This window comes from Vombatus ursinus, unplaced genomic scaffold (genome assembly GCF_900497805.2).
Source record: "Vombatus ursinus unplaced genomic scaffold, bare-nosed wombat genome assembly UNPS02014793.1, whole genome shotgun sequence".
Classification (NCBI taxonomy): Eukaryota; Metazoa; Chordata; class Mammalia; order Diprotodontia; family Vombatidae; genus Vombatus; species Vombatus ursinus.
In genome coordinates, this window is record NW_020954571.1 from 4030177 (window position 1) to 4045471 (window position 15295).

Here is a 15295-nt window from a genome sequence, read left to right on the forward strand (position 1 = left end):
TCGCCTCAATCCTCAGTAGAATAAGCTCCCAGAGGGAAGGGATTTTCCATTTTTGTCTTTGTATCCATCCCCAGCACTGAGCATAGTGTCTGGCACACACAAGGAGCTAAGTAAATCTTGGTGCAATTGAAATCACTTAATTTCTGTGGACATTTAGCTTAAACATCCATTTTTTTAAAAGGAGAGGGAGGCGGAAGCATGTGAGTGACCCTTTCCATTGTTAACCTTCTGAGATTTTCGCCCAACTACTTCATTTTACAGAAAATGAAATTAAGGACCAGAAAAGGGAAATTCACCAAGCAAGTTAGGCATGGCGTCAGCTCTAGAATCTATGTCTCCTGATTCCCAGAATAGTGCCCTTTCCACCACGGGCAGCTCCAGTTGTCTCACATAAGTTCATCTGGTCTCCCTAGCAAGAGCCATGAGCAATGGTGGGGGCCAAAGACCTAGTCCCGTACTTCTCCTAAGCTCCCCATGGCATCAAGCACAGGGCTGGGCTCAGGCAGGCACCAACTGGCCGACATGAAAGGTGAGGGGTTAATGGAGAGGGTGCCTGCCGGGGGAGTGGGGAGGAGTGGCAGCCCCCCAGCAGTGACAGCACAGCTCTCAAGGCCAGCTGTGCAAGGGCCAAGGAGAAGTGAACTTCCCAGGGGGAAGACCTAGGGTGGGGCTGCATGCTTGGCAAGTTCATACAGGCAGCAGAAGACTTGTTACAAACCATCCTCTCCCTTCCCAAGCAGCTTCAAGTCCCTTCCCCAGCACAGACCAAACTGTACTAATGATTCCAGGGATGGCAGGACCCAGAAAAGGGTTCTAAAGAAATGGGGAATGCAAAAATAAAAAAATAAAAAAAATTTTAAAAGTGGGGTATGCAGACGTGTGTATATGTTATGTTCAGGTGTGCAGCATCACTTTAAGTACAACCAAGAGATAAAATCACATTTTCCAAGAAGTAGAGTGTGCTTGGTAACTAGATAAACCAAAAGAATCCACCAGAGAATTTTCTTAAATTGTGAGTCCACCTAGAACATTGAAAATATGATTACATTTGTGAAAACTTATTCACATGTGATACTTCTTGGGCATATGATAATCACTTAATAAATGCTTGCTTGTTTTGTTGATTAGTGCAAAATCCATTGTATGATGTAAGGTCCACCTTGATGGAGAACTCTAGGTAACTCCCAGTATCAGTAATTCCTTGAGCTTATAAACCAGCGATTCAATTTAGCAACCTCTTTTCCTTATATTTAGTCACATGGGGAGAAACTGCATTAGGAGGTCATATGGTCTATTCCTATGCCTCTGAAACATACCTGATGTAAGCCTTTCTACAGTAACAGAATGTACCTATATGTCCAAGGCCTCTGCACTACCCAATTGCCTTTGCAAAGGAAAACTAAGCATCTGCTAGGTTTAAATGGGACCAAATGACATCATGAACTATAACCCCTCACAGAAAGGAAAATCCTTAAGACACCAACTTGTTTTGTTTTTTTCATTTATATTCTCCTATCTAGCACAGGCAGCATGGGATAAGGGAAAGAACACTGGATTTTGAGTCCAAGGATCTGGGTTGAAATCCTGGCTCTGCTACTCAATAGCCATGTGACCCTGAGTAAGTCTCACTCACTTCTCTGGCCACTCGATTCCTCATCTGTAAAATGACAGGGTTGGACTAGAGGTCCCTTCCAGCTCCAGACCTGGCACAGAGTAGGTGCTTGATAAATGTTATGTTTGATGGATTAACTACTTAATAAACGTCTATTGAATCACAACAGAAAGCACACCAGAAATCGTGCCAGAAGAGACGTTGGTATATTATACAATTTCTGAGGAGCCGCCATTTTACCTTTCCATCCCCTACCCCACTAACTTTCCACCAAAGGAAGCTAGGTGGGGCAAGGTGGGCAGAGAACTGGGCCTTGGAGTCAGAATCACTTGAGTTTAAATGCAGCCTCGGATACTTACTAACTGTGTGGGCAAGTTATCTAACCTGTCTGCCTCAGTTTCCTCAACTGTAAAAGGAGATAATAACAGAGCTTACCTCCCAGGTAGGAACACACACCCTCAGCTGGAATCTATATTTCACTAAATCCTTCATATTTTAAGTTTTTTGAGTTTTTTGTTGTTAGGATCAAATGAGATGATATTTAGCACAGTGCTTAATAAATCCATTCTTCCCTCCTTTCCTGATGTATCCACCGTTCAGTTTCTACAAGTTCCTGACCAGGCTCAAGAGAGCTGGGTTCTGCTTTCAGTTTTGTACTGACTAGTTCTACAAACTTGGGAAATTCACTAACTTGTGGGGTATCGGTTTCTTCTTCTGTCAAATGAAGAGGAGAATCATTGTTTTCTCTAAAGCTCAGTTATACCAAGGGAGACAATAACTCACATGAATATAGTACTTTAAAGGGCTAAGAAGTACTTTCTCCCACAAAAATTCTGGGAAGTAGGTAGTGGACATATTACTATCCTTGTTTTACAGATGAAGAAGATGAGGCTCAGAAAGCTGGGGTGATCTGCCCAAGAGGACACGTGTAATAAATCCCAGAGCTTGGTATTTTCTTCTATTTCTTTCTTGCTTTTGGGGGGAGGGGGAACAGAGGGAGGAGTGAGTATAACAGCTAATGTGGAATTTTTTTTTTTGCATGTGCACACATATTTGTAATGGATTTTATTTTCCTTGCCTTCTCAATGGGTGGGGGAAGGAGAGAGGGAGGGAGAGAATTTGGAATTGAAAATAAAATGAAAACTGAATTTTTAAAAGCCCCAGAGCTTGGATTTGAACAGAGATCTCAGTATACTAAGTCTACTGCTATCTTTCATTACCCCTCTCTGTTTTTTGAGGATCAAATGAGCTAAAGAATGAGCTTGTTCTTTGAAAAGCAAAAAGTACAACACAAATGTAGGGGATTATTATGATTATTATCACCAGAGATTCCAGGAGCTCAGTTAGACAAGTCCTATCGCTTGCTTGTCATTTCTGATCTGAAAACCAGAGGGGATGATTTTAGAAAATGGCCTAAGGTCTTCAGACAGGGGATCTAAGAATGAGTCAGAAGAGGCAACATGTGGAGAAAACAAGCATGGGAAGAACCTGAACAACCATCTAATCCAACCCAATCATTTTACAGATGGGGACACTGAGACCCACAGAAGGGAAACGATTTGCTCAAAGTTACAAAAAAAAAAGATGCAAAAAGAAATCACCTATCTTACACGTATTTTCCATGATGAGGGAAAGAGGTCAAGGGGAAAGGGGAATTTTAAAAATAAAGGCAAATATACCAAGTTCTGCCCTATAGGCCTAATCTTATTAAGTGTGTCCTTTGTTGTCGCTAATACACTGAAATATCAACTCAATTGCTGAAAAAAAAGTAATGTTAAAAATGTCTTGTAAGGGACACATACCCTCAGCTAGAATCTATATTTCACTGGGTCTACATTTTAAGTTTGTTTGTTTGTTAAAACTTCATGTACTAAAAAAAAGGCTCCCATCACTGGATGACTCTCAAAGATGTGGCCTCCATGCCTAGTCACTCTAATTGTATGCTCTCTCACAGCAGAGGCAGTTCCCCCCTTGCTGAGTCCCCAAAGCCACAAGGTTTTCAAACCTTTAAGAATTCATAGACAGACAGGGGAAAGGGGTATGGTTAGTCTCCTTCCACTGGGCCTGAGGACTCAGTTCCATTTAATTTTCCTGAGTTGGATGCATGAATGAATTCAACCACTGCTCTTAGCTAAGTTATAATCTTTAAATATTTTATGTGCAGCTGTTCGCCATGGGCTGCTCTCTGTACTCAATAATACATAAAGCCATTGGTTAGACTTCTATATAGAGGTTATCCAAGGCTCCACTGGATAAAGACATCAGGAGTTGGACCCTGCATGGCGATGTCCATGAGCTCCCTTTTCTAGGCAGCACAAGGATCATGAGATCACAACACAGACATGTTATGAGTAAAGGAGATGACACTAAGACACAAGAAATTCCCTCTTCTATGAGTGGTGGTGAGAATTCTAGTTACTGCATCCAGAAAAGCTAACTAACTAGGCCTGGAGCTCTTCATGCACGTAGACCAAGATGGGTCCTGGAATTAAACATGAGATACCATCAAGACCAACTACCTCTGGGAATGATAAATTAGCTCCTGGAAGCTAGAACTGTTTACCACAAATTAGCTGAAGTGTACATTGTTATTAAAGATTCTTGGGGCATTCTTGGTAGGGCCATCTTCATCTGTAAACTGAAGGGATTAGACTAGATAATCACTAAGGGTCCTTCCAACTTCTGACATTCAATTCTCTGTCCCTTCCTTTTTTAATATTTTATTGTACTAAGGTTAAGGTATCTTTCAGATCTGATGGTATATAACAACCTATTTTTAAAATATCCTCTCCAGAGTTAACATTCTATGATGAATGAATGAATAAGCATTTATTAAGCACTAACAATATGCCAACCATGAAAAATGAACCCAACTAGAGGCAGCGAGGTGACTCAACAGATAGAGAGAGCTGGGCCTGGAGTCAGGAAGACCTGAGTTCAAATTCAGCCTCAGAAACACATGAACTGAGCAAGTCACTTACCCTCTGTTTGCCTTAATCCACTGGGGAAGGAAATGGCAAACCACTCCAGTGTCTTTGCCAAGAAAACCCCATGGACAGTATGGTTCACAGGGTCACAAAGAGTCAGACGTGACTGATCAACAACAATGTGCAAAGCACCGTGTTCTATATACTATGTTTTGAGGTCCTTTTCAATGATAACATTGTCAACAGTACAAGTACACAATATTTTCTATCTCATATCTTCACTAAAAAGAAATAAATTCAGTCATCTGGTCCCCATGTGAGGGGTCCCCCAAGAAGTTAAGCCTTTGATAAGTGCAACTCAAAAGTCAAATTAAAAGGCAAACTTGACTCCCTGGAGCCTGGCTCCCTAAAAGCAGTGCTTCTATACCAAAAGCTAACACGACCATCTGCAAAGTATATTTGTGTTGTATGCATCAATGATGCTCTTACCAAAGGGATGAGTTTCTCCACACTCTGTCTTTCAGACAGGATTAGGCTTAAGGTAAGGAGAAGTTTTAAGTCCACAGACTGAAGAGTTGGGAAGAATTATAGAAATTGTTTAGTCTACTACCCCCATTTTACATTTCAGACTTAAGAGGCAAACTGGAGTGGAGTGAGTGGGGCAAGATCATAAAGGTGCTGAGCTAGCAGAGCTGGGGTAGGAAGCCAGGCCCCCTGACAACTCCAGGTCCAGGGCTCTCTCCACTACTCTGCCTTGCCTCTTACTATGAAAGTGTAGATAAGACTTGAAAACAAGAAGAACCTAAGAGGTGAGCAGGATCTTAGAGATCCTCTCATCTAATGTCCTCATTTCACAGATGAGGAAACTGTGTATGTGGGTGGGTGCACAGACAGGCACATTTGTGTGTATGTGTGTGTCTACATCTGCGTCCACATGCAGCCTTGGAGGGGGTAAGTCACATGCACATAATCAGCCAGCAAGTGAGATACAACTCTAAGAAAAAGAGTTTTCTGACTAACAAGGCCAGTGTTATTTCCACTACTGCACATTACCCACATTATGTCCCGTTTTTCATGGCACAGATGGGATATGGGGAGGGAGGGAGGGGGAGAGGGAGAGGGAGAGGGAGAGGGAGAGGGAGAGGGAGTGGAGAGAGAGAGTCGGACACAGAGAGAGAGAGACAGAGAAAGAGAGAGAGAAAGAAAGAGAAAGAGAGAGACAGAGACAGAGACAGAGACAGAGACAGAGAGAGAGAGAGAGGAGTAGAGGCAGATTCGTGTTAGGGGCCAACGAAACTACAGAGTATGTCCCCAGTATTCATGGGAAAGGAAGCTAAGTTGGAGTGGAAGGAAAAAACAGAAAACCTCTGTGGGATCAGAGATAACATGGTAGAATTTTCCGGGCATTATTTGGACAATACTGACTGAGAAGTTTCTTCCTAAAAACTGAATAGTCAACAGAAGGAACTGATAATTTTTTTTTGAGGGGGAGGAGCAAAAGGGAACAAGGTGGATTAAGGTACTCAAAGAAAATATCTTTACCCCAATCAGTTACTCTAAATTACTCCTGTTTCTATCCCTACCCCTCCCCCAAAATGTAATGGGGGTGTGTGTGTGTGTGTGTGTGTGTGTGTGTGTGTTTTTAATGAGCAGTGGCAATTCACAGAGCATGTCTAGAGCATTCTGCCCTGTAAACTAGCCAATCAGATAGGGAAAATCATCTCTCAACATTCCACTCAGCATATAATTATATCTTTTACATCCTGAGTACTAAATGGAATTTGAGTTTCAATGTCCTAGCCTCTGCATAACCAGATTCCGCCCCCAATATGGGCCAAGTTGTCTAGCTGACTTTTGGGGGTCCTGGGCTCCTCCAGGAAATGGGCCCTGCAACTTTTCCCCAGTGACCCACAACATGGTTTTTTGCCACTAAATGTGATGCTCCACCCTGGCTCTGTCAGAAAATAATGGAAGCTCAAGCTTCATTGGGTATAAAGGATGGCATTTCCTCACATTCTTCTAATGGCAAGAAGAGCATAAAATGGCATGTGTTCCTTCCAGCTCATAAGGGGATAGGGCTGGTTGGACATGAGTCTCAGAGTGTCAGAACTGCAAGAAGCTTGTGACATCATAGACCTCAAACCCAACCCCATTTTACAGAAGAGTTCATTGAAGACAAGAAAACAACCTCCCCAACGCCATACAGTGTCTGGCAGCAAAGCTGAGACTAGGACTCAGCTCTCCCAGTTCCAAGTCCAAGGTTCTTTCCACTACACCATGCTTCCTCTGTGCCTATTAGTACCACAGTCCCAGCCAGGTCTCTTGAATAAAATCCTCAACTTGGCATGAATGTCATTTTGGCTTGATTATTCTCATTCTCCTTCTCCTCCCCAAGGGCACATCACCCCTTTGGTGGGATTTTCCCAAACTAAAGTCCAAATTCAAGAGTGTTAATTATGGTCAAGAAGTTTGCAGAAGTAGCAAGAAACTGAGAGAAAGGGTGATGGAGATATGTTATAGGATGAATGCCTTAGAGTGTTAAGAGAACCTTGAAATCAAGGTTCCAGGGCAACAGATCAGGAGGTTACCAGTGACACTTGCCAGCAGGCTCTCCCATCTAGTAAATCTGGCAGATTAAGGGCATTAATCCATCAGGTGCCTCCTGAGTTCAGCCCCCTCATTCTTCTAACCTATGGTCCTTTCTCTGATAGGGAGCCCTGATGAATGGTTTGAAGAAAACTATAACTGAATCACGATGTCAATCTCAAAATCACGAAGGACCTTCCCAAATTGCAGCCCTAACTTACCTTCCTCCCATTATGCACCTGTCATTCATGAATCTACCTTAACCCTTCCTGAATCTGATCATTTTTAAACATCTCCACAGCTGACTATGTGAAAGGCCTTATGTTAGGTGCTGGGGAGGGGGAAGAAAGGAGGAAATGCAGAGATAAATAGGAAATGATCCTTGACCCTGAGGAGCTTAGAAGCTACATCAGTAAAGGAGAAATGACATACACATCAATTGCCATGATGCACAATTCTAGACATTTTATTCTACAGTGGCTAAATTCCAGTGGCTGGGGTTCTAATTGTTCTAAAACTTCCTCTTTTGAGCTAAAAAGGGAAAAAGCTGTGTATAATCCATCTAGCATTCTGGGATTTGGTAATTAAATCCTAGTTTAATGGCTTCAGAGACTTTAGTCCTACCTATTTTCTGCCTTTTTCTTTCCACGCAAAAGGATCTCAAAGATAGCAGCAGCTTCTTCCCCTGTGTCCCAAAGCCAGGTCTTGCCCTAGGTAGGAAGCCTCACTTACCCGCTCGCAATAGAATGACCTGGTCATCCAGGGGTAGCTCTGAGAAGTGAGGGATTCTCTTGGCCCATTCCACCAAGGTGAAGAGCTGTTTGTCTGCTGCTTGGCATATGTTCGTAACAGGGTCGTTGGGCTGCAAACAGAGAGAGGTACCATGAGAGGTAGGAAAGGCATAGATGTGGGAAGAGGGGGTAGGGGCTAACCCTACTAGGACCATTCTCACTCAGGGTGACGCTTAAACTACTGTCCAGAGGGGCTGAGAGTCAATTAGAACTTGGCTCCAGGCTGCGCATACTGTTTTGAGAGGTGGAGAACCCTTCTAAAAATTTACTTCCTGAAGAAAGTCCTTCCCAGATTTATGGAACCTCAGAACCGGAAGGGATGTCAAAGGTCATCTCCAGTCCAACTCATACCTGAACAGGAGTCCTTTCTACAACAACCAACCCTGGACAAGTGGGAGTCCAGACTTTGTTTGAAGACCTCAATTAAGAGGCTATGGAATCCATGATTTCCTGAGGCAGCTCATTCTATTTTTAGACAATTCTCATTGTTACATTAAGCTTAAATCTGCCTTTGTACAATGGGGCAATAGTGCAACTAGGGCCAAACAGGACAAATCTAATCCCGACAGTCCTTCCAGTGTTTGAGAATGGATATCATGACCCGTTTTAAGTCTTCTTAAGCATCCACATCTTCTTCAACAATCTTTGTAGGGGGTGGTCAGCTGTGCCCTTACCATCCCTGCTGCTCTCCTGTACAGGAATTCCATTGGGTCAAAGTCTCTCCTACAATATGGCGTACCCAGATGCTCCAGATATGGCTAGACCACAGTAGAGGGCAGTGGGACTATACCCTTCCTGTCCTACACACTACACCTCTAGAAATGCAAATTTCTAGGACAAATCACATTAGCTTTTTCAGATGTCACATCACACTGCTGATTGAAAACCTCTCTATCTTTTCCCACACAAACTACTGACCAACCATTTCTCCCACATATGAACTGGTCACAACCAACTGCAATCATTTCTTCTGACCCAGCCTCTCCCTGGCAATTATATCTGTATTTTCTGAATTTTATCTTTTCTTGACTCACCATAAGACATATTTCTAAGATCTTCAAGTTTGCCTAATTTGTTAAGCTAGGTGAAGGAAGAGATCAATTCACTTACGGGAGATGTGTGCATTGGGGGTAGGGTGGGGTGGGGGAGATACCAGCAGAAGGCTGAGAGCTCATCGTTGAGTAACAAAAGAAATGGAGATCTGAGCACTGACCATTTGGAACTAGCAGCAGAACCCAAGGTTGAACCAATGCAAGAGGCGCTGCTATTAATAGAGCAGCTTCTCTGTCTGGTGGGCTAAATGGTTTTAACTAATAAGGGAATGCTAGAATCACCGAACTCTGGAGCTGGATGGGGCCCCAGAGGTCATTTAGTCCAGCCACTCACCAAGCACAGGGATTCCATCTACAAGATCCCTGAGAGGTGACCATTCAGTCTCTTCTTGGATGCTGCAGTGAGGGGGAGCTCATCCCATCCTGATACAGCCCATTCTATTTTCTCATAGCCCTCATTTTTAGAGCTGAGAACTGCTTTTTCCACCTACTTATTTTTTTTTCTTTTTGCTAAAATCTGCACTTTATTCTTTTTAAATTTATAGAATAAAACAAGCATTTCCATAACACTGTATGATAAAAAGATGATTGCACATGAAACTACAAATCTACTATGTACAACTTGCTATTCTTTTTAAATATACAACAAAGTTTAAAAAAAAAAAGAAAAAAATTTCCACCTACTTATTATCACTTATTGGTTCTAGTTCTAGCCTCTGAGGTTATGAAGAATAAGTTTACTCTTTTTTTCATAGGACAGACTATCAGCTACTGATCATGATGATATCTCATCCCTCCCACTCCCCAACCAAGAATGTAAGCTTTGGTATAGGCTCATCCACATGTGGATTACTTTAATTGTTCTGTCTAACAACTGAAAACAGACCTGGCCACCCTTTGATAAGTAACCCAAAGTAGATGATTCTACTGAGATTAATGCACCTTTATTTTATTTCTTAGGCAACTCCAAGAAAATAAATTACAGAGAAAATGCTGACTTGAGCTGGTAAAGGGTGTTTTCTCACCTGGGAATTTCCTATAGTACAGGTCCAGTATCTATTTCCAGTCCTATTTCTTATGTGCCTATGCATGATAAACTCTAGAATTTATTTCCTTTCATACTGAATAGGGGATACTGAAAGGTTTACTGAAAGCCAAAGGATATGGGGACCCAAAAAGTTTGGGAACTCATGGTCTAAAGTATCCCAGGGGTCTGTTTATGAAGTGTCCAGAGTGAAGTGTATGTAGCATGCTACCTGCGACTATCAGAGATTTGAATCTCCAGGCAAATAACAGGAGAGTGAACTTTCTAAACCAAGTGAGCTCAGACTAGGTAGGGGCCCCCACCCTACTCTAGCACCTCGTTGGACTTTAGCAATGATCCTTAGCACCAACATCCTGGCATCTAGTAGACAATTGGAAAAGGAAAGACAGAGCTCGAGAACTTAATCCAGTTAATGCCAGAGCCACTGGCCTTTGATTGACACCCTGGCTGCTCCACTTACTAGCTGTATGATGTTGGGCAAGTCACCACGTCTGAGCTTGGCCCAATGCCTCGTATATAGTAGCACCTAAGGAGCATCTCTTGAATTGGATTCAACGGAATGGACCCAGTCTCAACTTCCTCATTTGAAAAAAAAAAGAGAATAATCCTACTTATTTCATAGTGCAATTATAGGGATCAAATGAGATAACAGATGTGAAAATCCTCTGGAAACTGCAAAGTGATGTAAGCATGTAAGTATGCTTTATTTTTCTGGACCAATCCTGTGATTTTATTGGTTTAGGGAATTCCCAGTGAGGAACTCTCTACCAATGCAGTCTAGCACCTGCTTTGCCAATTAGAGTCTAAGCAGGGAATTGTTTGTAAGCATCAAGACTGGCTTGTTTAGGGTCACATTACCAGTCTGTGTCAGGAATGGGATTTCAAACCTAGGTCTTACTCACTCTGAGACCATGTCCCTCCCTTTCCACTACACCACACCTAATACACCTCTCTAGAAGGTATTATTAATATAATTATCCTACTTCTCCAACAAAAGGCCCACCCCACCCCCAACTCCCAGTCCCTTTCTTATCGATTCGTCCTGCAAGGGATTGATTTCCACGAGCCGGGTGCTGGAATTTCATCATTCCATAAAACACAACAACTGAAGCATTGCAGCAGGAGAAAAAATACTTCCCTTTGAAATACTACCTAATAACAAAAACCATCTGCTCTTTAGTAGGACGTGCAGTCTAAACAGACCAAATCCCTGTTTAAAGAAACTGCTAACTGCTCAAGTGGGACGGCGATTACAAATTGGATGACGAGATCCGCCGCAGTGGTTTGAAAACCTTGGGGACTGGAAAAGGGGGCAGGGAAGAGGCAATACGGGTAGATGGATGAATTTCATTGAGAAGCACGGCTTGCTGGGCTATGCTAAAATCAAAGGATTATGCAATGGTCAAATAGGAAGAAGCCTTAGAAGGCATCTAATCCAAGGTTTGCTGGACCTGGTCCTTCCAGCAGCTCAGTTCTGGTGAAGGCAGATGCCTTAGCTCAAGTCTCATGTCTACTATGGGGCCACCCCTGGCTTCTCCAGCCATCCTTCTTCTCCTATGAATTCTTATGGTGCTTACAGCCTGAAACTTACAAATAAGCACTGAATTAATTAAATGGTAAGCCCCTAGAGAGCAGGGTCTGTGCCATATTTATCTGGTATACCTGGTGCTGAGTAAAGTACACACAGTACATGAGTATAATGATGAATTTGATTCTACGCTGTTCTCTGCCTCATGTTTTGATTTCCAAACTAGATAGCATGATCTCCTAGAAAGAACATGGGACCTGAAGTTAGGAGACCTGGGTTCTATTTCTGGCTGAATCACTTAGTTAATTGTACAGCCCTGTACAAGCCACTATCCCTCATGTGCACCTGAGTTGACTCTTCTGTAAAATGGATAGAGAGTAGGGCTAGACAGGATCCTAAGGCCCATAAGCATCTTGATCATAGAATGTGAGAGCTGGAAGGGACCTTACAGTGAAGCCCAGAGAGTCCTATGACTCCTAGCATCCAATCCACTCATGTTACTTAGTCATTTGATCAAATCTCTGCTTTTTTTTCCTACATTTCTCACAATGCATAAAGATTTGATAAAGACCTGCTAATTAATTCATTAATCTAGAACTTCACAGTAAATACACTAAAGTTGGAAAGTATCCCTGTTCCTCAAAACATCCCTTTCTAAAACAAAGTAACCTCATGTCAATCATCCCTGACTCAGGTTGTGCAAATTCTCCAGGTCAAATGAAGCTGATAGTTCTGATAATGGAAGGTACAACCTAGAGAAGTAGCTGGGTAGCACAGTGATCACTGGGCCTAGAGTCAAGAACACCTGAGTTCAAACCCAGCCCCAGATACTCATTAGCTGTGTGACCCTGGGCAAATCATTTACCCTGTTTGCCTCAGCTTCCCCAACTGTAAAATGAGAATAATAAAACCACATCTCAGGCTTGTTGTGAGGATCAATGAGATAAGATTTATAAAGCACTTAGCACAGTGCCTGGCACTTAATAAATGCCTGTTTTCTTCCTTTCTCTCTGAATCTCAGTTTCCTCACCTATGAAAAAGAGAAGACTGTACTAGCTTATCCTGCAAGTGGACAAAATCCAATTGTGCTACTTGCTTCTGTCCTTGTGACTACAGATAAGCCATCTGAACTCTCTGGGCCTCAGTTTCTTCATCCTGTGGTGACTCTGGGTTCCTACCTACAGTGGCAGGGATGGTGGGGGTGGGGAGGTGGACAGTGCCAAGTCTGAGGAAGTCGTCTAACCTCCTTTTATAGGTGAAGAAACTAAGCCCAGAGAAAGGGAGTAACCAGCACAAGCTAACACTTCTCTAAGCTCCCTTTCACCAAAAATCCCTATAATTTTATGACCATGTCTGTTATTGTTATTATTATTTTTCTAGCTCTGGCATTGTTTAGTTCTTTGATTTTAAGCCTTTACATTGAAGTCAGAGGGACGTAGTTTGGAATAATGACAAAGTATGAGACAGCGTATTTTTAAAACCTTGGAAAAAGACTAAGGGACTTTATGAAGGGCCTTCCCTAAGAAGACATTTAATGTAGAAGGAGACAAGCCACTTGGAGGTTTGGATGAGGACAAGCATGGAATCAGCGCCCTGGGCACTCAGGTATAAGGAGGTGGGAAGGACTGAGGGATGGAAGCTTAGTAGAGTGGAAACAGCATCAGATTCACAGATTTGAAGACCTGGGTTCAAAATCCAATTGTGCTACTTGCTTCTAACCATGTGACCACAGATAAGCCACCTGAACACTCTGGGCCTCAATTTCTTCAACTCCATGATCTCTGATGTCCCTTTTAGCTCTAAATCCTATAAACCCAAGGGTTCTCCCCTTGAGGAGAAGGGTAGACCCATCCGTCCCCTCAGTCCTGCCTAACACAGAAGAAAGATGGAAGGGAAAGTATGAAACACGTCCTACTGGCCTCACTCTTGAACACATGCATTAATTAAACTTCTGGGCTGTTTAGGGGATGCGGGGAGACAGTCACGGCATTTGCTGATGGAATTTTAATCACTGTCTTAGAAGAAGCGGCTGTCAGGCATTCTCCCTGGAGCAGGCTGGCGGCTCCACAGCTGAAGGTGTTTTCTTCAACCCTCTCAGCCCCTAAGAGACCATCCCCTTGGGTAAAGGCTTCCAGGCACCACTCTGGAGTACGCCTGACTGAAAAGCTGTTGGCTACTTGATCCTCCTGGAAATGGGGAGCTTAGAAATGTCTTCCAAGGGACAGTGGAGACTTGAAACTCTCTCTTCAAAGGCTAATTAAGAGTGATCAAGCCAGGCTCAGCTCAGTTACTGGTTTCCTCTTTCAAGGAGCTGAGAGCTGGACAGGATTCTGCTGACTCCGCATGCATCTATTGTCAACCTACTGTGTGTCCACTCCTGCGGGGGATATACAAGGAGATGTGTGGTAGAGTGGGTAAAGTGTGGGGCTAGGAGTCCAGAGACATAACTCAGCTCTCCCACTAATCTTCTTTGTACCTTTGGGCAAATGGCTTCCCTTCCCTGAGACTTAAATTTCTTCATTCTATAAAATGGGGGAGTGGGGGGTGGATTAGAATGGGAAAAAATGAATGAATAAAAAAATTTCTTAAGTGTTTAATATGTACCTAGCACTTTGTTAAGTGCTGAGAATATAAATGGAAAAATGTGACAATTCTCTCAAGGAGCTTACATTCTAATTGGAGTAGAAAACTCATAAAGGAGGGTTCAGCTACAAGGTGGATGGCAAGATCCATGGATTCTTGGGGTACAATGACAATTCTTAGGCTTATGTTCTCTGTCTCACATCTTGATTTCCAAACTAGACAATATGGTCTCTCAGAAAGAACACGGGACCTAAAGTTGGGAGACCCGAGTTCTATTTCTGGCTGAACCACTGAGTTAACTGTACAGCCCTGCACAAGCCAATGCATGAGATTGTTGAGGGAATAAGCTGGGCAGGTGGTCCTCAATCTTACCAGAAGACTGGAGTGATTTTCTGCTCTCCAAACAATGTGAACAGCCAAGTCTGGCTGGGAAATAAGGCTGGGGGTGGAGACAACAGCAGAATGAGTATCTAGCCCACCACCACTTGAAAATGGGGTAGTGGGGTCAGAGGGCTGGGGTAGAGTGGTGACTCTGGGTTCCTACCTACAGTGGCAGGGATGGTGGGGGTGGGGAGGTGGACAGTGCCAAGTCTGAGGATGTCAACTCTAACCTCCTTTTATAAGTGAGGAAACTAAGCCCAGAGAAAGGGAGTAACCAGCGCAAGATAACACATCGCTAAGCTCCCTTTCACCAAAAATCCCTATGATTTTATGACCATGTCTGTTATTGTTATTATTATTTAGTGTTATTAATATAATGAGGAAAGAATGCATATGAAATGGAGACAGAACAAGCTGAAACAGAATCCCAAGAGGTGCTAGGCTGTTAGCACAAATTTCAAACCTTAAAGGAATTCAGAGAAATCAAAATACTTCCTAACAGAGAATTTTCTTTTGCTGGAAATTTTCACATGGAAGCTGGACCAACCATTTACTGGAAAAGTTATAGTGGGGCTTCCTACTTCACTGAGGATGCCAACTCTGAGATGCTCTGATTTCTATGAAGTTATGGGATCCTTGTGGAGCCTGACCCTAAGCTATGCATTGGGGGCTGATTCCTTCCTGTACCTTCTTCCTTCCATTGTGTCCCCTTCTCTTCAACCAGAGTGGAAGCTCCTTGAGGTCTGGAACAGTGGTTTCTCTAGCTTCACTGTCTGACACCGCATCTCAT

The 15295-nt window shown here is 43.0% G+C and overlaps 1 protein-coding gene across 4 annotated transcripts in view; it reads right to left on the reverse strand.

Moving 5' to 3' along the window:
- RXRA (retinoid X receptor alpha) overlaps window positions 1–15295 on the reverse strand; it is a 287628-nt gene that overhangs the window by 15832 nt on the left and 256501 nt on the right. For all 4 annotated transcript variants that reach the window (XM_027869561.1, XM_027869563.1, XM_027869562.1 and 1 more), the window contains exon 6: window positions 7858–7987. In XM_027869561.1, the coding sequence (XP_027725362.1) occupies window positions 7858–7987 (130 nt within the window). The remainder of the gene's footprint in view (window positions 1–7857; window positions 7988–15295) is intronic.